The 23697-nt window shown below is 48.2% G+C and overlaps 1 protein-coding gene across 2 annotated transcripts; it reads right to left on the bottom strand.

Moving 5' to 3' along the window:
- Nucleotides 1-1311: 1311 nt before the first annotated feature.
- Nucleotides 1312-23243, bottom strand: CCNF (cyclin F). 2 transcript variants are annotated; one of them, XM_081133752.1, is made up of 17 exons: nucleotides 23152-23243; nucleotides 21905-22059; nucleotides 20751-20857; nucleotides 19695-19762; nucleotides 18012-18205; nucleotides 17564-17617; nucleotides 16691-16795; nucleotides 16300-16377; nucleotides 14076-14227; nucleotides 11347-11511; nucleotides 9363-9486; nucleotides 8921-9101; nucleotides 8339-8426; nucleotides 3895-3994; nucleotides 3669-3796; nucleotides 2756-2925; nucleotides 1312-2014 (listed from the first exon to the last, which is right to left on the bottom strand). In XM_081133752.1, exons 1-17 carry the CDS (start codon nucleotides 23165-23167, stop codon nucleotides 1545-1547), a joined length of 2355 nt encoding a protein of 784 aa, XP_080989878.1. In that variant the 5' UTR covers nucleotides 23168-23243; the 3' UTR covers nucleotides 1312-1544. The 2 variants fall into 2 exon arrangements, with proteins under 2 accessions (XP_080989878.1, XP_080989879.1); XM_081133753.1 differs by lacking the exon at nucleotides 16300-16377 and having other exon boundaries at nucleotides 23152-23242.
- Nucleotides 23244-23697: the final 454 nt, after the last annotated feature.

The following is a 23697-nucleotide window of genomic DNA, read 5'->3' as shown; positions in this document are numbered from 1 at the left end:
TGAGTCAGCATCTCCATATCCCTGTAGTTCTGGTTCAAGAGCATTTTGGGGACACTTCTGTCAAGTAGTTCTTTCTGACATTTTGAAACAAAAGTTGTCACAGCACGGAAAGTGTGTCAGTGGTCAACCCCACTGGGGAGAGGTCATGGTCACTACTCTTGGGCAGATCTCTCAGGTGTGTTGGCTGCTGCCCCCATGAGCAGAGCCCGAGTTTCTCAGCTAGTTATTCTCAGAAACCCACAGCAGACCCACCCTTGCCCAGCAGGCAGGGACTGGTCCTCTGAATCTTGCTCTTCTGCATCTGGGCCACCTTATGTTATAAATGCCATTTTTTGTTTTGTTTTGTGTTTTATCCCCTGGCTAACCTCTCTAGGAAAATTCTTTTTCCATAAACAGTATCAGGATAGCTTTGAGGGGTTTGAATCAGATTTTCTTTAGCCAAGTCTAAATAATGTTAAGAATCCCTTGTTTTTAAATTTTTAATACCTTCTATTTAAAAGTTTTCTTTTGTTTTCATCTTAGAAGAATGAAGGATAAAAATACAGGAAAAGAAATGGCCCAGAAATTCAGCGCAAAAAGAGATGTTCATATGGACACTGTCTGTTGGGGACACAGACAAATCACTCTGGGAGGAGGGACAGATTTCTAAAATAAGCTGGGCCCGGGCAGTGTGGCTCAGTGGTTGAGTGTCAACCCATGAACCAAGAGGTTATTGGTTCGATTCCCAGTCAGGACACATGCCCAGGTTGCAGGCTCAATCCCTAGTAAGGGGTGTGCAGGAAGCAGCCAATGAATGATGTTACTATCTCTCAATCCCTCTCCCTTACTCTCTCTCTAAATATCAATATTTAATAAAAAAATAAAATAAAATAAAATAAAATAAAATGAGCTGGGAATATGGGAGGGAGGGAGCCTATGACTAAGACATCAAGGCCCTGGCCAGCAAAAAGTCAGGGCCCTCCTGCCTGGTCATCACATGCAGTCCCTGATAATGCATAGGGCAGGGCCCCCTGACCATGGGGCCCTCTGCCCTGTGAGGGAGTAGATGATCCAGGCAGGCTGAGGTAGGCCTGGGGACAGACCTGTGCTCAGAGCTCTCAGCTCCCCCTAGAACCTAAAACCAGAGATGCGGGGAGGAGGGAAGCTGTGCCAGGCTACCTGGATCACATATGTTCTCAGTCGTGAATGCTGTTTGCTACAGGAATGGGGGTTCAGAGAGGCTAGGGTTACTAGGCCATGGGCTTAAGCTTCCCAGAGAGAAAGCAGGACAGACACAGGGAGGGCACAAAGAAACAGGCTTCACACGGTGTTGCTCTAAGGTTAAGCTTCAAAGAAAAGAATCTGAGTTTTTGTTCTGATTTAAACATACTGATGACTCAAATGGGACACCCCTGGTGAAAGACACTCAGTGCCTTCCCTGAGTTCTCTCTGTTCCCCATTTGAGGCCACCAGGGTCTACACATCATCCACTTCCAGAGGTCCCACTTCTTGCTAGTGCAGCAGCAGCTCTCTCTCCACATGCACTGCTGCATACACTGACACAGTCACAGTTTCAGGAAGCCCAAGTTCATGTCCTGTTCCTCCTTGCTGGGGGCAGATAGGTTTTTCCTTTTCACCTGTTGCAGGGAAACATTGCTCTCTGGGGAACTTGAGGGACGGCACTGTAAACACGACTTTCTGGCATGATGATGGCAAGGCAGTGTGTTCAAGTCACTGCCTGGGGAAGGTGCTGAGGTAGATTGGGGAGGGCCACCATCCACAGAGTTTGTGGGACTCACGCTGCTGACGGAGGAGTACCCTGAGGTTGTAATGTCCTTGCCCAGTTCCCTGCTGCCACAGAGAGGGAGCTCGGGCCCTAGGGCCAGAGGTGTCCGGGTGCTTGGCACCATAGCATGCAGGTCCTGGCATCCCTCGTCCTCCAGGCAGGCCTCCTCATCGCTAGATTCCTGGCAGCAGTGCTGTTCTGGGTTGAGGTACACCACAGTGACATCAAGGACACCGCTGGGAGCCGTCACTACGGGAGAAGTCAGGGGAGAGGACAGGCCACAGACTGAGCATCCGCGTGACCCCCTGCCCAGTTAGAACCCTGGTGGCCTAGGCTCCAGCTCTCACCCAGCCTTCTTGGCTACAAGTGCTGGATCTCGCTAGACAGTCCCCTGTACTGATTTCCTTTGGGTTAAGGAATAGAGGGTGAAGTGCCTCCTTCAAGCTTGAGGCACCCAATAGGACTTGGGGAATAGTAGGAAGTGAAAACAAACTGGTGATCTAACAATTTACTTAATTCTCTGAATGGACACAAAAGCAGACAATTGGGAAATTGACAGAAACTGCTTGAATTGTGTTTTCTATGTAGACGGCTGCTTGAAAACATGGGGACAGAGACCCCTGCAACCTCCCCTGGACCCTAGAGGAATGTGTGAGGCACAGAGCAGAACAGGGCAGTGGGGGACACATCTCATACAATGTTCTAGAAAAATTTTATGGTAAACTCCAGGCAAGATTTCCTCCTCTTCTCCTGCCCTGGTGAGGCCCTTCCACCAACACAGGCCTGGCTGAAGCTGGACACACATTTGGCCTAATTCCTTTCCCCCAACCACCTGCTGTGGTATACTAGGGACTCTGCTCTTTCACATGTCTACCTGTGTCTGGACATTTCTACTGCAGGTAAAGCCAGGGGCCCTCAATGAGAGCTGCCCTTCTGTTCACTGCCCCCTTTGGCATAGCCCCTGGGTGGCTTCCTGGCCACAGGACTCACCATCGCCCTCCTTCTCGCCCTCGCTCTCCTGGTCGCCCTCATAGCCAGAGCAGTAATCCAGGTTCCAGTCCAGGAAGCTGCCCAGTAGTGTCTCCTCTTGGCTGGACAGCTCTGCAGTGGGCGTGGTGACAAAGCTGCCCCTGTCCTCCTGTAGGCTATTTTCTCGCTTCCTACGATGTGGAGGAGCCAGGAACCCAGTCACAGGCAGCAGTGTTAGGTCCTTGGCACCTGCCCACCCTGCCCCAGTGTGCTGTGATAGAGACAACACAGCCACCCAGTGCTTGCCCTTGGAGTTCCAGAGGCAAGGCCAGAGGTGCAGTGAGAGTCCTGGCTCACGTGGACTTTGCAGGATCAATAAGAGTTCTTCAGATGGGTGAGGCGGAGAAGGGAAGTTATTCCAGGTGGTACAGCCAAGACATTGAGATGGAAGAGACAGAAGTAAATGGGATACACATAGGAGACTAGGGTGGAGATGAGGGTTAGCAAGGGAGGTGCTGAGGACACTAATTAGGTTATAGCTGGAGCATAGGGAGTGCCAGCAACACCATGGAGTAGAGGCCCAGGGAGGGTGACATATGACAGGGCATAGCAGAGCCAGAGCCTGAGCTGGGCTCACCTGTGTTGAAGCCCATTTTCTCTCAAAAGGTATCAGTCAAAGCAAAAAAGACAGCACATTGGAGGAAGAAGGACAGGGCTGCAGAGAGCGCAGCTTAGGCCCAGGGGCCTGAGGCCTGAATTCAACCCAGTTTCAGTTTCATAGGATCTGTTTCTTCTCCATTATGCCTTAGGAGGCCCCTGTGTAAAAGGCGGTAATGCAGTCCCTTAGGCAATTGCAGGGGTCATGAGGGAACCTAGGCCCAGCACACAGGAACCAATACTGCATCAAACCCTTACAGACATCGGGCTTACTAACCTTTTGGTTTTCCTTGCAGAAGGAGAGCTAAGAAAGGTGTGAATGTCCCCTGAGCTGAGGAAAGACGTGGGTTCTGGGCTCTCTTGTTTCACTCCTAGAGCAGCACACACCTGGCTGTAGCTCAGCACCTGAGAGGAAGCTGGGGTCAGAGGGAGAGAAGAGGCCCCGAGGGGTAGGCGGGGACCTGTCCCCACCCCGACCAGGAGAGTGGGTAGGAGGGTGGCACCTCTTCCTGGCTGATCTCTTCATAGCGTTTGTCCTCAAATCGCTGTTTCACAGCAGTCAGAGAGACTTGTCTGTAGTCCTTGGGGACATCATCATGGAAGCTGCAAACAGAGGGACAGACACATAAGGTATAGCGGGGGAGGGAGAGGGCTCCAGGGTAGGTATTATCAGCATTCCCCAGCCCAAGAGACTCCCATTTTTAGCACCCCTCACTGAAATGAGGGGATAACATAATTTCAAAAACAGTCCAGTGATGGGAGGTAAAACAGGGTGCCACGGTGGAAAAGTCTAGCAGTTCCTAACAGAGTTAAACCTAGAATCACCTATGATCCAGCAATTCCAACCCCAAGTGTATCCCCAAGAAAACCGTGAACACACGTTCACACAGAAACTTGTCTGTGGATGTCCACAGCAGCATGATTCATAATAGCTAAAATGTCCATCAGTGCACAATGATAAACACAACATTATTACAGTGGAAAATATGAGGGTGGAAGAGACCAGCCACAAAAGGCCACATATTGTATGGTTCCATTTCTATGAAATGTTCAGAACAGGCAAACCTATAGACAATGAAAGTAGATGAATTCTTGTTTAGGGCTGGAGGAGAGGGGGAAATATGGGGTAATACAGGTAAGGGATGCAGGTTTTTGTTTTTCCCCCGCCCCATTTAAAAGTCATTTTTACTTTTCAATTATAGTTGACAGACATTATTATATTAGTTTCATGATTAGATATTACATAACTTACTAAGTGATCCATACACAGTTATTAGATTATTGACTATATTCCCTATACTGTACTTTACATCCCCATTACTATTCTGTAATAACCAATTTGTACTTCTTAATCCCTTCACCTTTTCACTCATCCCCCCAACACCCCCTCCCATCTGGCAAACGGCAAAACATTCTCTGAATCTATGAGTCTGTTTGTTTTGCTTGTTCATTTTGTTTTTTAGATTCAATTATTGATAGATATGTATTTACCACTTTATTGTTCATATTTTTTATCTTGCCTTTTCTTCTTAAAAAAGACCCTTTGACATTTACTGGTTTGGTAGTAATGAACTCCTTGAGCTTTCTTTGACTGGGAAACTCTTTATCTGCCCTTCGATTCTAAATGACAGCTTTGCTGAATAATCTTGGTTGTAGGGCCTTGCTTTTCATCACTTAGAGTAGTTCATGCCAATCCCTTCAGACCTGCAAAGCTTCCATTGAAAAATCAGTTGACAGTCTTACGGGAGGTCCCTTGTAGGTAACAAACTGCTTTTCTCTTGCTACTTTTAAGATTCTCTGTTTTTAACCTTTGGCATGTTAATTATGATGTGTCTTGCTGTGGGCCTCTGGGTTCATCTTGTTTGAAACTCTCTGGGCTTCCTGGACTTGTATGTCTATTTTCCTTCACTAGGTTAGGGAAGTTTTCTGTCATTATTTTTACAAACAGGTTTTCAATTGCTTGCGCTTTCTTGTCTCCTTATGGCACCCCCCTGATGTGAATGTTGGTGCGCTTCAAGTTGTCCCAGAGGCTCCTTACACTATCTTCATTTTTGAAAATTTTTTCTTTTGGTTGTTCTGATTGGGTGTTTTTTGCATCCTTATATTCCAAATTGTTGATTTGGTTCTCAGCTTCATCTACTCTACTGTTGATTTCCTATAAATTATTCTTCATTTCAGTTAGCGCATCCTTCATTTCTGTATGGTCCTTTTTTATGCTATTGAGGTTTTATGCTATTAAGTTAATTGAGTATCTTATAACCAGTGTTTTGAACTCTGCATCTAGATTACTTATCCCCCTTTTGTTTAGTTCTTTTTCTGGAGTTTTTTTCTGTTCTTTTATTTGAGACATGTTTGTCTCCTCATTTTGGCAGCCTCCCTGTGTTTGTTTCTATGTATTAGGTAGAGCTGCTACATCTCCCAGGCTTGGTAGAGGGAACTAAAGTAGTAGGTATCCTGTAGAGTTTAGTGGCACAGCCTACCCTAATCACCCAAGCTGGGCACTTGAGGTACCCCCCTTGTGTGGGCTGTGTACACTGTCCTCTTGTAGCTGAGCCTTGATTGCTGTTGGCACATCAATGGGAGGGACTTACCCCTACAACAATCAGCTACAAGGACTGGCTGTAACCAGCAACCTCTGTGCAGGGGTTCACCCCACAGAGTAGGACTTACTTCAGTGGGGCTCTGGTGCCCACCAAGTCTGCCCCTTGAGTGTGTTGCTTGTGGCGGTGGTTGGGTGATGATGCTTTGACCTGGTCTGAAGCTGTCCACTGGGTGTGCTGGCTCTTGGACCTCCCATGAGGTGCAGACCAAGGTCAGCCACTGCCTGTGTTCTGCCTAGGGCCACCTGACATGAGCTACAAAGCGATCTGCAGATGGCTGTTGCTAGTGCTGGGCCTGGAGCCACTTAGTGAGATGTATGGGGCACAGCTGAGAGGTTTTAGAAAAATCTGAAGTATGAGCCAAGACAGGCCATTTGTATGGAAAAACCACAGGAAACAGCTTGGGTGGGTCTGAAAGTTAGGTGGGGAGGGGCCTCAGGGAATCATCAGGGCAGGGCAAACAGTGTGAGCCAGGCTTATGGAGTCTCAGATATGGCAATTGCCTGATGGCTCTTTTGGGGGAGGGCTCATCTGGGAGAAAATTGCCGCTGCCAGCTCCAGTTTCTCCCTGTATGTCTCTGGTACCTTTAAAACTGCTGCCCCAGTGCTGGAGCTCAGAGGGTGTGAGTCTGAGTAAGTCCATGAGTGGGCCTTTTAAGAGGAACTGCCTGGGACTCCAGCAGCCTTATCTCCCTCAGCCTCAATCCCTGCTGGTTTTTACAGCCAGAAGTTATGGGGACTTCTCTTCCTGGCACTGGAAATCTGGGCTGGGAGCTTGGTGTGGGGCTTGGACTCCTCACTCCTCAAGTGTGATCTCTTCAATCGATATATCCTTCCCAATTTTTATCCGCCACTTGTGGGTGTGGGACCAGCCTACTCTGTGTCTCCATCCCTCCTACCAGTCTCTATGTGGCTTCTTTAATTCCCTAGTTGTAGGACTTCCATTCAGCCAGATTTCAGGCCATTCTCAATGATGGTTGTTCTGTAGGTTGGTTGTAATTTTGATGTGGTTGTGGGCAGAAGCAAGTACCGCATTTACCTACACCGCCTTCTTGACTGGTAGTACAGAGTTTTTCTTTTGAGGGTGGTGAAACTATTCTAAAATTGACTGTGGTGATGGCTGCACAATTCTGAATATACTGAGAGCCTGCTGAATTGTACACTTAGAAAAAAGTTCAGTTTGTAAAAGAAATGGTTCCAATTTATCTAGTTTGGAAGAAAAAAACCTGGAGAATGGTGGACAGCCTAGCAATAACTTTTGGTAGCCAGGTAATGACTATTTGCACTCCTGGTGTGAGCAACCGTGGGGTTAGACACATGCTGACCTCTCTGTCCCCTGCACCCCCAGTCCATCAGCTTTGAGGTCTGGGCACCTCAGGAGAAAACAGTGGCTGAAGTCCATGTCAACCCCAGAAAATGCTAACAGGTTCCTCCAAAGGTTGAAGCACAGCAGAGAGTGGGGAGAAGCAAAGGCTTGTTAGAGGGATCTGGGGCCATGCTGGAGTTGTCTGATCCATCCCAGAAAGTATAAGCAGAAGCAACATGCTCAGAGGCCATATAGGAGGTGGCTAGGGGAGTGATCATGGGCAAGCAGTGGAGACTGAAGGGATCAGATCCCAAGATGTACAAAGAAAGTGTATTGGCGTTTAGAGCTCCTGGGATGCAGGAACAGAGAACCAACAACTAGCTGGCCTGAGGTCTCTGCTAGGATGACCAGGGTCTTGTCCACAGAGCACCAAATGTAATCTATGAGGAGGAATGGCCCTAGGAAGAGAGGGGTTCTGACTTGGATAAGCTGGCAGGGGGGCCTGGGGCTCCAGGTTTAGATGTGTTCTGAATCCTGGAAATGGATACATCTTCCAGGGACACATGAGGATAAGCAGAAAGCTGGAATTACCAAGATTCTCGTGTTGGGGGAAGGGGACATTGAGGCAGCATGGCCTGTGGAGGAAGGAGGTCACTGGGGGCTTTAGTAGATATGCACGTGGTAGGGAGGGAGTGGGGAACAGAGTGAGTGGGCCAAGGAATGGGAGGAGAGATGGCAAGCTGAGCTGAGATGGGCTGCAGCCAGGTATGTGCTTGAGGGCCACAGTTTTCCAGCACATGATTAAGTTCTGCTGCCTGCAGAATTTGGCTTGGGTTGGGAGAAGCTACTACTGCACACGCATCAAGTGAAATAAGCAACATGGACTTGGAATGTTTAAATGTCTGAGACACACAATTCACTATAGGAAAAGTCTGTGTGGACTGATGGCCCTCCCATTAGAGCCCTTTCCCCCCATACTTGAGGATATGGCCTCTGTGGCAAAAGTAGGGTGAGAGAACCCATTTCCTTTTATAGACTCACCATTTCTGGTGAAGGCTCAAGACACAGGGTATGAGGTCTTCACAGGAGAACCCAGTGAGGTCCCACAGCTGAGTGGTCCAGGGCTGTGCTGGGGAGAAAAGCAGGAATGGTGGGTGTCAGAAAAGCTGTTCTGATACCCACTCATACCTACAACCCAGATAGTTCTGTTGTGGCATTTCCTGGAGCTCAGGGTTGCAAAGACCCCACATACAAAGCATGCCTGCTCACTGTAAACAGTGTGGGAAATACAGGAATGGACAAAAGTAGGTTTAAGTTGTTCATATGGAAAATAATACAATAATTAATAAACAATAATACAAGAATAAACACTGTGTTTTGCATATTCACAATTGTAAACCTGCTTTTGCCCACCCCTGTACTTAAGCTAGAACCATCCCTAACCTCGCCCCCAGAGAATGGCTTTTAGTCCATTCTGGTGTTTTCTTCTCCAGGAGAGGTGGGCCTGATTCTTTTTCTCCCCCTCCCCACTTATATCTGAGCATTGTCTCCTGACTCCAAGAACTACCCAGGCCTCTGGCTCAACCTGTGCTGAGCAGCTGGCCTGAAGGACAGTATCCTTACTCTGCCCGTGTGTCAGCCTTGCTAGCAGCAGGGCAGCCGCAGCCAAGTGGGCTGGGGAGTAGGCGGCAAGGCTGGTGTGCAGTAGGGAGAGCTCGCAGAGGAAGCTGCACAGGTGCTGGGTTCTTGGTGCCATAGGGATCAGCGTCAGCAGGATGTCCTTGTAATCAACCACAGTAGGGACCTAGACAGAACCAGGAGGCAGACATGGGTCTCAGCACACAGAGAGCTCCTCCACCCAATGAACAGGGAGGCTGGCCCAGCACAGGGTCTGGCATGACTGATGATCAGGCTGGATGCCAGGGCATGCAGTGACAAGATGACCTCTGGGTCCAGGACTTCTCAGAGCAGAAAAGCTCAACGTCATGAGGTTGCTCTCAAATCCTGCCACTCCCTCATGTGACCTCTACTTTGATTTACAAGGAAAAAGCAAAAGGCCACTTACTCGAATCTTCCCTTCCAGGGCGGAAATGATCTCTCCCATCATCCTCACCAGGTCCTCATACTTGTACGTGTTGTCTGTGAGCCACACAGCTTCTCGGATTGTCAAGATCTCTTTGTTGATGAACCTGGAATATCAAGATGGGATCTAAGAGTTGAGCTTAATTCCCTCAGTGGGGCAATCACTTTAGGCTTCAGTAACAGAGGGCAGGGGTGTCAAAGAGTAGACCTGGGTGCCTGTAGCTACGGACTGGAACTGAAAAGGTCACATAATCCTGTCATGAGGAGCTGGAAAGAGGGATTAGTGCCACAGACCAGCATGAGTGGCTGCATCACCGGGCACATAGATGTTTCTGAAAAAGGCATCCATGAATGACGTGATTGGTCAATCCTCTTAGCGAGTGAGGGGGATTTGTGCCAGATTCTACAGTGAGTATAAATGGCTTAAATCCAGGAGGCAGGTGACCCAGCAGAACTGAGCTAGAGATTGTTTAAAGGTTTGTGCACAGCAAACCTTTAAACAGGCCACTGGAATTCTGATTGTTCCTTAGGCAGGTGGTTACCCTGTTATCTATTCTCCATGAGTGCCAACTATCAGTGAACACACTGGTCCAGTGGCTTGCTGAGGGCACCTCCCCTGGTGAGGGTGGACCGGGGACAACCCTATAACCGCTCTGTCCTAAGACTCTGCAGCTCCCACATTTACTGAGGCACAGGGACCACAGGTGCTGAAAAGATGAGATGCAAGTGGGGCTGATGAGAGCCCTGTGCTTGGAGCCATGGCAAGTGCTGCTTTTAAAGCAAAGGTGGGGGTATCTCAGCCTCTAAAAAATTTTTAAAGCAATTAGCACTGCTAGTCTGTTTGTGGTCCAACTTGGTCTCTGATGGCAAGGATGTAAGTATGCACCTAGACACAGGAGGCAGGGGTCCAGTCTATTCAGCCCTCTCTGGTGAGAAGACCTGAAATACTGAGGGGCCCAGACAGTGTGTGGCAGTTTGCTTGCTAACCCTGAGCCCACACTCCGTCCACCTGTATGTCATATGATCATGCTTTCTAGTTCTACATGTGGCCATGTGGCTGAGCTTGCTACAAAGGACATGGCGACCTTAGGGGTCATGGGGTGGTGGTGGCAGAAACTGGGGCTCCTTTGTGATCTCATGAAACAGAAACACCGTCCCAATTACATGATGAACCTGGACCTTCTGCCTTAGGGTTACTGTGCAAAAGAAATCAACCTCTCTGTAGTTCACACCACTGTGTGCAATGAGCCTGTTCCTCATTCCCCCAAGCCTTGCAGATAAGGACAATTGGTCTGCCCAGGGGAAATGGCAGACCATATATTTTAGGAAAACTAGAAAATACAAAATGTATGGTGGGAATCACCATACATATTGCTTCCAAAGGCAAAACTAGGTAGACAGATATTTGTTAAAGGACAGTAGATTTAGGTAAAAAATGATGGTACAGCTTGAAAAGTCAGAGCTGCCAGGGGTTAAGGCTGTTATGTGGGGAGGATGTGCCCTGTCTGTGTGGTTGGAGTGGGGTCTGTGGGGAGTTGGGTGGGAAATGTGAGACCCACTAACTATAGGTCTCTGATGACACATACTTGAGAAACATTCTTGGGAACCTGACTGCCAACAAGCAGTTTTTCTGTGATCTTGGCTAGAGGACTATGACATTCCCTCCTCGTTGAATCATCCTCAGGTGCCAGAGGAAGTGGGGTTCAGCCTGAGCCTGACCAAACAAGGCTACATTCTGGGTCCCGAGACCATATGCTGGGATGAGTGGCCACTGACACACCCAGGATCAGGTCTGCTGTCCCTGTGTGGAGAGGACTACGTGGCTTGGGCACTCCCTAAAATTAAAACCCCCAGCTAACAAAGTGGGACACTGAAGCTTTATTTCACTGAAAAGTCAGCCCATGAACTAGGGCATGGCCAGCACATTATGCACTGTCCTGCAGGCATGGCCACGGGGGGCTTCTTACCGGGTGCAGATGACCATACAGGCGATGCCCAGCAGCTGGAGCCTGTACCGGGGCACCAGCCTCCTCCGTAGGTATCGGTCCACACACTCCACGGTCAGATGAAGGCATAGGCTTGTGAAGTCCTTCATGGTGGCGACTTCTACCAGCCAGTCGATTAGAATGTACCTTTGGGAAGAACACCACCCCTGAACACTAGAGCGAAGCATTCATGAGTGTCTGGTTTCCCATTCCAGATGGCCCATCTGTCCCGCAGGAGACAGCCGGTCATCTGTAGCATTGGTTTACCCAGGAATGTCCCAGGATGAGATGCCATATTCAAGGAGGCTGAGGAGGCCCCATATCTCCTGACTGTTTCTAGGACTCAGGTGTCCCTGCCTCCCCCCCAGAGTCCCCCAGACACTAGAAAGCCCTGATACTCAGGTAAGGGGCAAGGTAAGGGAGGGAGCAGATCACAGACTCCAGGACCAGAGAAAAGACACTCAAAGGTATGAGAGCTTCGGCCCTTGTGCAGCTAACCTGTGGGGTCATTTACCAAAACCCTCTGTACTGGAGCCAAGAGCCAAGAACACAACTAAAGCAGGATGCAGAGACTTTCTTAGTCACCCACCAACCCTGATGGTGCACACAGCCCAGAGCGGACGCACATGGGGTCCTTCCTTGAGAGGGCTAAGACCTGGGGTCAGGGACAGAGACACCACAAAGGAATGCTGTGTGCAATGGCAAGGATACCAGAGTATGGTAAATGCCTTTCTGAACAAAGGAGAGGGGACGCAGAGAATAGGAAAGAGGAAAAGCGTGATACTACAGGATTCTGCACAGACAGACGGATGGGATCCTGGGGTCTGCCAGAATGGAAGCATCTCTTAAATGCAGAGGGAAGGTGGGAAAGATGGGTCAAAGTGGTGGAATGGAAGGAGAAGGGAAGCAATGGAGGTAGAATGGAAGGGGGGAAGGATGAAGGAGGAAGACAAGTCTCTATTTTCTCCCAGAAGGAGGAAGACAGCATGAGCGTCAGGTCAGATGTTTGAGGTTTAAACCAGCCACTATTGAAACAGAAGAGGAAGCTCTCCTACACAAACACTTAACAAGCTTAATGATCTGACTCATAAAAACAGACCAACCAAAATATATACTTAAAATGGTTAAATCTGAAACTAGTATAATGTTACATGTAAATTACCCCACAGTAAAAAAGAAAAAGTTGGCAGTTGCTTGGCACAGAGGAAAATGGAAAGATGCTCAACTCAAGGGCATAAATGATATTAATATTTTAATAAAATTATTTTAGTTCTTAAAAAGGAAAAAAAGAGTGAAATTTGTTCACCCTTGCTCCCCAAATAGCAATAGTCCAAAAAAAAAAAGGGCAGACTGAGAGGGGCACAAGGTGTTATCAGCATATTCTTCCAAAAGAAAAAGGGGAAAGAGGACAGGAAAGGGGAGAGAAGCTGCTGCCACCACCACAGGCCTCAAAAGCACAATAGCTTTGACATTTAATATGGGATCAAAGGACAATGCATTCCCTCACTCTGTGTGGTAGACATCAAGCATCTCCAGGAAAGCTAGATCCTTCTAAAAATAAATGTTTATTGAGGACTTACTATATGCTAGGCATTGTCTACTGGAGTATAGTCAGGGCCTGCCCATTATAAATCCAAATGTATTTGAAATCTCTTACATAAGCTTACAAAATTATTCACATTTTCCATTTTACTAACATGTTCTGTGATTGAGTATATGAAGTGAAGTGTTTTATCTCTAAACCTTGGAGGAAAATGTACCTGCAGGAAGAGGTGGATAGTACTAGGGTTTCAGGCTGCCAGGCACATTGCAGCTGCCCCAGAGGACATAGCTTCCTGGGTGAGGATGGCTCAGACAGCCATGGAGTTTCACACTCCAAGTTAATGCTCATAATGATGGCTTGTAAGGAAAAGGCAGTTTGGCCCTACATGGCTTAGCAGTTGAGCCTCGACCTAGAATCCAGGAGGTCGCCATTTGATTCCAGGTCAGGGCACATGCCTGGGTTGCGGACTTTATCCCCAGTCAGGGGAGTGCAGGAGGCAGCCGATCAATGACTCTCTCATCATGGATGTTTCTATCTCTCTCTCCCCTTCTCCTTTCCTTTCTCTGAAATCAATAAAGATATATTTAAACAAAAAAAAATTTAAAAAAAGAGAAAAGGTGGTTTGGGGGCTTCAGAAATTGAGGATATGAATCCCATCATTTTAGAAAGATGTTTAAAATAGTTTAACTTGTTCTGAGGCTTAAAAAGGAAAATTGGAGCCTAGCCGGGTGTGGCTCAGCGGTTGAGTGTCGACCTAGGATCCAGGAGATCGGGGTTCGATTCCCGGTCAGGGCACATGCCCAGGTTGCGGGCTCGATCAATGACTCTCTCATCATTGATGTTTCTATCTCTCTCTCCCTCTCCTTTCTTCTCTCTGAAATCAATAAAGATATATAAAAAAACAAAAGGAAAATTGGAAGAGCAGACACTTTTTATGAGGGATGTTTTTTCTTCAAAGCCCTGGATAACTTAGACATTACTGGTTTTAGAAAACACACACACACACACACACGCGCGCGCGCGCGCGTGAATGGGGGGATCCTAGTGGGGCTGACAACACAGAAGGCTATGTGACAGGTGGCTCAGGTGAAACAGGACAGCTCCTTTCGCCCCAGAGACTAGTGGTCACTCTGCCTTCCAATTAGAAGCTTTGGCTTGAACCCCTCACCTCATTGTGTCGTTGAGTCCCTTCTGCACGGAAAAGATCTCCTGCTTATTAGCAGCATGGGAGGCCTGAAAGAGCTGGCAGACTATCTCATTGGATGCTTTCACTTCTAGTCCAAGCTGGTTTCCATTTGCACAGGCCTTGGCTAAAGACAGCTGAGAAGAAAAGACATGCAGAATGAGCAGAAAGCAGCGGCTTTTGAGGTTTTCCATTTCCAAATGTGAAGAGCTGTTGAGGGAGAAGACATGTGTATACACATTCGCCCTCCTTATGCCTTCTAAGCCTTCTGGAACCAGTATGACAGATTTTAATATTCTTTTTGAAATAAGTAATATGTCACATGATAAAGAACTTAAAAAAGGATAAAAAGTATATAATGAAATGTCAGTCCCCCTCCCACCCTGGTGCAGCTCCTCAGCCAATAGGTCTTTTGGCAACTTTAAAAAAAAAATTAAGTATGTTTCTGTTCAACTTCCAATTGTGAAAGCTAGATGCTCCAGAAGGAAGCTGCACAGCAAAGTGGCAAAAGAATAGGCTGGAAGCTCAAATGACCTGACTTTAAAATCTGGGTCTATATGTGGCTGCTGGCAAATTGGGGAAACTGTTCTATGCCTCAGTTTCCCTTTTCAAGAAGTGGCATACAGCACCTGCTTTGGTAGAGAGATGTGAGGATTAACTGAGCTTTGTACAGAACCCACCCAGCACCCACTAAGCTCTGAAATGGTTACTATCAACCATTTCTATGTATTTCCTTTCAGATTTTTCTATGCATTTAAAAAAATATATCTTTATTGATTTCAGAGAGAGGAAAGGAGAGGGAGAGAGAGAGAGAGGGAAGCATCAATGATGAGAGAGTCGTTCCTCGAGCCCACAACCCGGGCATGGCCCTGACCGGGAATCGAACCCCGATCGCCTGGATCCTAGCTTGACGCTCAACCGCTGAGCCACGCCCGGCCGGGCTCTATGCATTTGTAACAGTGTTTATATTCATTTGTGATCACAGTATACACACATCTAATCTATTCTTTGCTCACTTAACAATAACATGGTTCCTTAGGAAATGAAATAGCTATAAGCATGTTTCACCTGTTCTTCCTTTTCAGGTATTTCTCATGTGTTTTACTGTTTTGTGGCACATCTTTATGTAGCCTTTTTAGTATCTGCGCCTGTCTGCTCACGTGATCAGTTCACAGGAATGGTTCTGTTAAGCATTTTGCTACTTGTGTCCAAGTGCTTTCTGAAAGGCAGGCCTCGATGTTCACACCCACTAGTAGGAACACCATTTTATTATATGTTTGCCAGCAAAAATGGCTATTGTTAAAACAAACAAACATATTTTCTGAAGTTATTAGCTATCTACTAAAAAACACACGAAAAAATATATATATGTGTGTGTATATATACATAATTTGCTAATATGATCAGCTGTGATCTCATTGAAATGCATGCCCTTTTGACCAGCAGTGATTAGAATGCTGCTGCTGTGTTTTGGCCAGTTGTGTACCTTTCCTCTTTTCTCAGAGGGCACTGAGGCCCTATGGACTTTATTAGGGTCTTATTATTCTTATTGATGAATCTGAGCTTTAACTATAACCACATTGTTGATTGTCATATGTCTTGTAAATTTGCTGACTGCCTTTTTGGATATAAACATTACAGTGTTCTGTGACATGCCAGGCTGAGCCACCTACCGCTTTGTGATTTCTTTCCTAGCTTTTGAGGGTAGATGACTCTCAACCATCCACATGATTGGTTGAGCTTCTACCCACTTGGCTTTGTCTTGAAACCACGACTTTACAGCTAAAGGGGAGAGTGCTTGAAGAACGCCAACTACAAATCCCTGAGGTCCTGGTTCTGACACTGGACGACCTGGTGAGCAGGTCAAATAACAAGAACAGACAGCACTCCACATGCCCATCTGCTCTAAGGAGCCTGAAGACCTGTTGCTAAGGTAAGCTTTACCTTTACCTGTAAGACAACTCTAGGGAACGGTATGAATTTTGATAGCAGATGTAGTCCATAAGCACTTAGAAATTAAGAGGCTGGCTTAGGGGCAATGGGCTTTGAGATAACAGGGTGGTAATGGGCAGAGAAGAAGGAAGCACTTCCAAGCTCTCCTCGCTACACACCCCAGAGCTAAACTCCTTTTAGACATGACTCCAGCCCTGGCCAATCTTATTGCCTCCTGAGTGACAGCCCAGGAGGTATAGGCCAGCTCCCACCTCACCTGGGCTTCCCAGCAGCCTTTGGCAGCATAGTCCCTGAGTTTCCGGAAGTTGTGGAGGCATCGTCCAGGATCAGACATCTGCCAATGGGAGAAAGTCACCATGACTTTATATGGTTATGTCTCTGGGAAAATACAGAACTAACCCACAGGGTCCTTAAATGTTCTCCCAACACCCTTAGAGAGTCCCCAACTGCACTTTCTCCCAAGCCCTTTATTCTCCAAACGAAGGTGGTCATTTTGGGGCAGTGCTGAGAGTGGCCCACTGAGCAGTGGTTCCCAAGGAAATATATGAGGATCCTTCCTGTGCTGACAACCTCACCCAAGGGCCAATTTGGAGACTGTGCCTTTGGCCTACATAATTCCTCCTTTCCCCAGACCCTGGTCCACTCACATCCGTCAGTCTGTCACTTTCCCAGAGGAGGTACGAGCTGGTCAAACATCCCTGATTAGCAGACTCTTCAAACAGGTCTCGGGCCTGCTTCTTTCTCTCTTCATCCTGATAAGTCCAAGCACAGTTTATTATTTCTTATTCTCTTTCTGCTAAACCATCCTACTTAACCATCTTTGTCTTTCTATGGTATCTCTAAGTGTTCCCATGCATTGCTCTTTAAGAAGAAGGAGTTAACTAAATAGGAGTAGAAATTACTTCTCTAAAGGGACACAATCTAATAAGCAATGTAGAAAGCGAATTCCTGGGTTCTGCCCTCACAGGCTGTTTTCTCCTTGACCAGGTTCGTATTTGGCTTGGCCCTACGCTAACTGGAGCACCAGTCCTCCACACTGAACTGCCCAGATGGTGATGTTGGAAGCTATCTTGGGGCTCCTCCACCTCCTCCCTCACACTCATTGCCCCTCCTTGCCACTGTCAACACACACCTGTCACCAGAAGCCACCACCTTCCCTGATCTTGCTGCAGAGGGGGTTCCTTAATCACAAAGCTCGTTAAAGCTTTCTCAAATGTGGGGAGGTCTGAGTGGAGTGGGAAAGGCTCGCCAATAGCAGAACCATGAAACAAATAAGCCCCTCATTGGGTGCACACTCAGGTGTTCCGCCTGGCTCCACCTGGCCTCTCACAGGATGCACTTTGGCTTTGAACCCTGGATACCCTTCTTTGCTGCTTTTCACTTACTCCCTCATCCTCGGTGTTTGTGGCCACCAGAAAGGTGTGCAGCATGGAAATGTGAAGCCACTGTACTCTTCGTGCTCACCCAGGCCAGGCACACATCAAACTCAGAGTCCAAGTGGGATGGATAACTCAACTCACCTCAAAGAGACTCAGCACTCTCCCCAAGCAGTGCAGTATGGAAGCTCTGTGAGTCTAAAAAAAGGAGAAAGAAGTATGATCATCAGTGAAGAGAACATCCAGGGGCTGCCCCTCCAGTGTGTGGGTCCCATGGCCCCTGACACCCCTCTTTGCAGAGAACTGACCGCTTCATGGAGCCTCTGTATTGCCTTTCCAGCTGTCAATGTGACTGCAGTCCAGCCCATCAGATTCCCCTGAAACCTGGCTCTGAGGCCTCCTTTCCTGCTGGGTCATTTCCAGATGCTCCCACATCCCTACTCCTGATTTTCTGCGCCTCCACTGCCCTCAGGTCCCTGACTTTATATGGTCCACAGTGTCTCCCCTCAAGGTTTTCTCACCTCCCAGGATCCTGTGGGGCTTGACCTGCCCAGCGCAGCCTGCCCTACTTGCGCCCCTTGCCAGGACTCACTCTTTGTAGCTGGCACTCTGCCCTGAGGCTCTCGTGAACCACGGCCTTGCAGCAGCTTCCAGACACTGACCATGGAGGCCGGATGAAGAGCCATATGAAAGGCACAGCACTGACATTCAGTCGCTCAGCGAGACTAAAGTAGCGAGAGGCTTTCAGGCCATTCACTTCTGCACGGGCCTCATCAGACACAGACACTATAGAGATGGACAGAACAAAATTCAGGGATGTCTTGAGGACAAATGTGGAAAGTTCTCCGTGGTTTTTGAAAGTCTAAAACCTGAAGCCCACTGCAGTGCAGAGCTGCTGGTGTTTTAGAAAAGCTCTGCAGAAGGCGGGAACGGCCCTCCTTTCTTTTCTTTCCCTACCTTGTGAATCATGTGCCCCTGCCTGGGTCTTCATAACAGCCTGGATTTTGAAGGTTGGGAAGGTGCTCTCTGTGGAGGTGTCATATGCCCACCCTCCCTCCTGCTGGGAACCACTGGCAACCACCCTGCTAACAAGTTTCTTTTGGGGTTAATGAGAATTTCCAAAATCAGACAGTGGTGATGGCTGTCCAATTCTGTGAATATACTAAAAATCACCAGGTTATATACTTTATTATTTTTTCCTTTTTAAAAAAAAGTCTTTATTGAGAGAGGAAGGGAGAGGGAGAGAGATAGGAACATCAATGATGAGAGAGTCATTGATCTGCTCCCTCCTGCAAGCCCCCTGCTGGGGACTGAGCCCGAAACCCAGGCATGTGCCCTGACTGGGAACTGAACCTTGATCTCCTGGATCATAGGTCAGTGCTCAACCACTGAGCCATGCTGGCCAAGCTGGGTTGTATACTTTAGATCGGTGAATTGTATGGTATGTGAATTATGTCTGGGAACTGCTACCTGACAAGAGGGTTAGGGCAGGACTGCTGCTCTCCTCAGCCTAGAGGAGGAATGCTCATTGTCTCTATCAGTTACAATAGTCTTGTCAACTGAACACATGCAGGGGCTATATCTCAATAAGACACCAGATCTTTTAGAAGCAGAAAAGTGGCTGCTATACGCAAGTCTTTATGTGTTTTGGCAATCAAGACAGGAGGTACCCCAGGCTAGTCCTTGGTGTGCTAAGCAAACAGGCAGGAATTGGGAGAAGGCCACACAAGATTCTTTCAAGGAGTACCTGACCCCTGGGGGTGAAGAAATTCAGTCACCATGCCAGCTTTGACCTGCCTGTACCTGCCTCCTGCTTAGAACTTTGGCTCCCTATGTTATTGATATCCTATGGAATTAGGCACGCTTTAATCACTGCCCCAGAGTTCCACAATCGAACTGTAACTGAGGAGAGGAGCGAGAGTCTACACATGGGTTGCGGTGTTAACTGGACAGAGGGCAGGCAGCCAGGGGAAGGCTGGCTGCCTGAGTAGCCCCCATTCTGAGTCTCTGGTCAGTCATTCTTTGCTGACTGAAATGAAAAGATTTATTAAAATAAAAGGTGACTCTCCCAACCTACAAAAATCAAATTTCATCAATGGGTCCCTCAGCAGGGCACCTCTGCGAAAAAGCTCCTTGGAGGAGACAATAAGGCAGACCACCAGACATAAGTAACAAAAAGAGCAACTAAGTTACAAATACTGAGAAGGGCTCATGTCTGTTCTAAAACATCAATACCAAGTGGGGTGATGCCAGGTCCAGCCCTGCAAGGACTTACAGCCTTCATTGTAGAGGTAGGCAATGCCTAGCTTCACAGCAGCTTCAAAATTTCCTTTTTCGGCAGCCCTACATTAAAAACATAAAATATCACAGGATTTTTATTTCATAAAGGTTATGTTCCATTACAGCAATTGAAGCTAGAATACTTATTTTCTGAATAGAAACTTTTTAAGGTAAGGCAGTCATATATCATTTATCCATGACATTCTACAACATTGATGAACCTTAAAAATATGCTAAGTGAAAGAAGCCAGTCACAAAAGGCCACATGTTGTATGATTCTTTATATGATATGTTCACTACAGGCAAATCCAGAGAAAGGAAAGTGGTTAGTGGTTGCCTAAGGTTTGGGGGATTGCAGGTAAAATAGGGAGTGAATGCTAATGGGTACGGGGTTTTATTTTGGGGTAATGAGAATGTTCTAAAGTTAGATAGTGTTGATGGTTGCATAACTGTGAATACGTTAAAAACCATCAAGTTGCACATTTTAAAAGGGTAAGTTGTATAGTTTGTGGATTACGTCTCAGGCGGCCTGCCTGAAACCACTGGCACACTTTGACAGTGGATGGGTCTAGTCGTTGGTACACTAGGGTTCATAGGTCTCAGGGCTCACACTCCCTTTGAGCCTCCCTCTGGGTCTCAACTCTAGCAGGGGGATGGGATTAGCCAGTGAATAAAATGCAATAGGATTTAAATCATATGGTTTTGACCAAAAGAAAAGAGGGCTGAATAAAGTTTCCACACACAGGTGACTTGGAGTTGAGTCACAAGGGATGGGTCATAGCCCAAGAGGGACTCTTCAGAGGCACCACTGTGACATATGAGAGGCAGGCCTGTGCTGGTGATGTGGATGACTGATGACTGTGCTGGAAGTCATGTGACTCAGTGGGCAAGATTTGACTGCCCTTAGTTGCTTCCTTGAGGGGATAGCGCATTGACAGAGGCTACAGGAAGAAGAAAATCATTACTAGGTCAGGCCTTGGGACATTTGCTAGAATATCAGGGAGGCCCCAAGATGGGAGAAAACCAAGCTGTTCTCCGGGTGTAGAGATACCTTTCAAAGAGCTTCAGGTTCCTTGGAGAAGGCCACAGCTCTTGAAAGCTGGCACATGCCCACACGCTGGCATGATTGTCCACCAGGTACTTCAGATGGGAGTGTACCTGCAGAACAACGGAAGCAGGGTGGGTGGGGGACCTCCCCAGAACCATGCCTCTGGAGCTCTTGAAGAGAGAATGTAGACAGATGTAGGGTCTCCTGTCCCCTTCCCTACCCCAATAGTAAAGGCCCCACTCTCTGTGTCTCAAAGTAACAGTTGCTTTGACTAGAGAAGAGGCCAGAAATAAGTTTCTCTGTGGCTCTAAAGTTGGAGACAGTGGTCCCGGAAGGGGAAATAAGCATCTAGACTGAGAAAGAGGGGATGACACCTCTGTAAGAGTATATACCTACAAGGATCAGAGAAACCAAGTCTAACGGGAGCAGCTAGGACAGAAATCTGTTTTGTGCTGCTCTGCCTGGAGTCTTGCTAGTGGGAGCATGGCTGGTGCCTAGGGGTTAACAGGGGCTCTTGGAAAAAAGATGGACACAGCCTCAGGTAGGACCTGGAGCCTCTGCTCTGGGCAGGAGCCCTGATCACTGGTTAGCAATTTAAGTGCTAACCACTGCCATTGGAAACTCAGCACCCATGGATATTATAACCCAAATAGAGGCAGCTCTGGGAATTAGTGAAGTGGTTTCTTGTTTTCCCACTAATTTACTATATGCCCTGGGTTAAGTCATTCAAAATGAGGCTGCAGTTCCAACATCTGTAAAATAACTGTGAGTCCCTTTCAGTACCGAATGTTACATGGGATTTGTCCTCAAGTGGACACTTTTATTCTTTTTAATATTAATTCTTTTTAAAAATTTTAAAAATTTATTTTTCAATTACAGTTGAGAAACAGTGTTAAAGTTTCACCTGTAATGTCTTATTTCTTAAGAGATGCAAATTTCACTGCCATAAAAGTGATTTATCTGTTAAACATTAAAACGAGTGTGCTACTTTCAGCTTTCCTACCATCAGAACCACCTCAAATATCTATTAACAACGTCATCCTTGTTTCTCTGCCCTCTTTTGTAGCCAAAGTTCTGTTCTGACATTTAAGACCATGAAGCCTTGATGGTATGACCAACAACATGAAGGATGATGCTATTTTCACCTGGCAACTTACAGATCGAACAGCAAGGATGTCCCCAACAGAAAGCCATTTCAGGATATGAAAGAGTACATCTTCTGGGAGACTCAAGATAGTCAAGTGTCGGGGTCTTCTTCTTATCCTTCGCTTTGTAGGATAACAGAAACACTTGGCACACCTGCAGTGGATCACTTAAGAAAGAGAAACAGAACGGTCTAAGTGATGTGTTGGAAAGAAGTTGTACTGATATGAAAAGTTATATCTGAAGATGATTTAACAGTTACTGTCCCCTGCCCCACGAAAGGAACCAGCCATATTTTTAGTCCCAAAGAAAGAATGAATGAAGGAGTAGTATTACAAGGATAACAGAAGACATCATCATACATTCAAACAGTCAGTAAGGGTTTACGGTGAGTAGCAGATAGTCATGTAACTTGACTATTGGGCAACTTTCTGATCCAGAGCCCAGATGATAACCAGGAAGGGGAAAAAAGCAGCCAACGATGATGAGGTCTCTCAGTGAAGCCCCCTGAGATCCTTGCTGATCTCTATGCTTCTATTTGCATACATGGCTAAAATGCACAATGTTCAATAAGGATCTGTGGACTTGAACAATCTGGTTTTCGAGTCCAAACTAAGAGGGTCAGCCCTGCAGGAAAGCAAAGGCTGAACGTGGAGGCTAGCCAGGTCCCCCCTCTGCCCAGAGTCCTCTCTCCCCATAGGGGGGTCATTCCAGCTCCAGCAGTTCCTTCCTCATTCTAAGCAGAGGGCTTATTAACTCCGGGGTAGGAGCCCCTCACCTACAATTTCCATGGTTTTCCACCCGATCCTCCCTTCTGTCCCGACGGGAGGGGGCTGCTCTGCCCTGAAGCACTGCACCCCCCGCCCCGCTCTTCACCTGGGTCTTCCCATCAGCAGTTAACGTGCTGCGAGAGCCAGACCTACACTCAGGGTGACCAGTTCCCACAGATTACATGGATTTTACCACACTGTCCTCATTCCCTTGGTGTAGGACAGACACGGAAACGCTTAACCGCCACGGTGATAACCACCGAAACCGCTGCTGCGCTCTCAGCCCTCCACAGGTGCTGGGACTCGCGCGGGGCTTTCACGCGGACCTGGGCACCGCCTGGCATTTAAACTGCGCGCCGAGCAGGTGCCGCCCGGACCCCAGGCCGTAGGGCTCGAGCCGGCCTGCGCAGTCTCGGGTCGCCCGCCCGTCCGCCGCCCGCCGCCGCCCGTGCCCCGCGCCCCCCGCCCCGAGCCCCGCGCCCCGCGCTCACCGCCGCCGCTCCCCATCGCCACCTGCGTCGCCACCTCAGTCGCCTCAGTCTAAGCTGCTCCAGCCGCCGGCCAGCCCAGCGCGCACCGCCCCACGCACGCGCAGACCCGCCCCGTCGCCCGCCCTAGTTTTCAAACGCACTCAGCTCTTCCATTGGCCGGTCTGGGGGGGCGCGCGCCTCAGGTCTACAAGGCCCCGCCCTCGGCCCCGCCCCACTCGCCGGCTCCCGGCGCTCTCGATTGGCGGTGCCAGGACGCGAATTCGAACGTCGGCCGGTGATTGGCGTAGCCCGCGAAGTCTCCCCGGCTCCCTGGTCCTGGCCGGAGTCCCAGCGGAGCGCGGCCCGGGCTCGGCGGGCAGCGGCTTCTTTAGTCCAACGTGGCCCGCGTGGTTCCGAGCTGTTCGGTGCTTGGGCCTCGCTGCGGACTCGGCGTCAGAGGTCCCGGCCACTGGAACCCACAGCGCGCAGTGGGTTGTCAGTGAAGGTCTGTGTGGACCTGCCACTCCTCCCGATGCGGGGTCTTGCGGAGGGCGCGGCGCAGCTGGG

This window comes from Miniopterus schreibersii, assembly GCF_964146895.1.
Source record: "Miniopterus schreibersii genome assembly, chromosome: 3".
NCBI classification, from domain to species: domain Eukaryota; kingdom Metazoa; phylum Chordata; class Mammalia; order Chiroptera; family Miniopteridae; genus Miniopterus; species Miniopterus schreibersii.
This window is presented reverse-complemented; position numbering and strand designations above follow the sequence as displayed.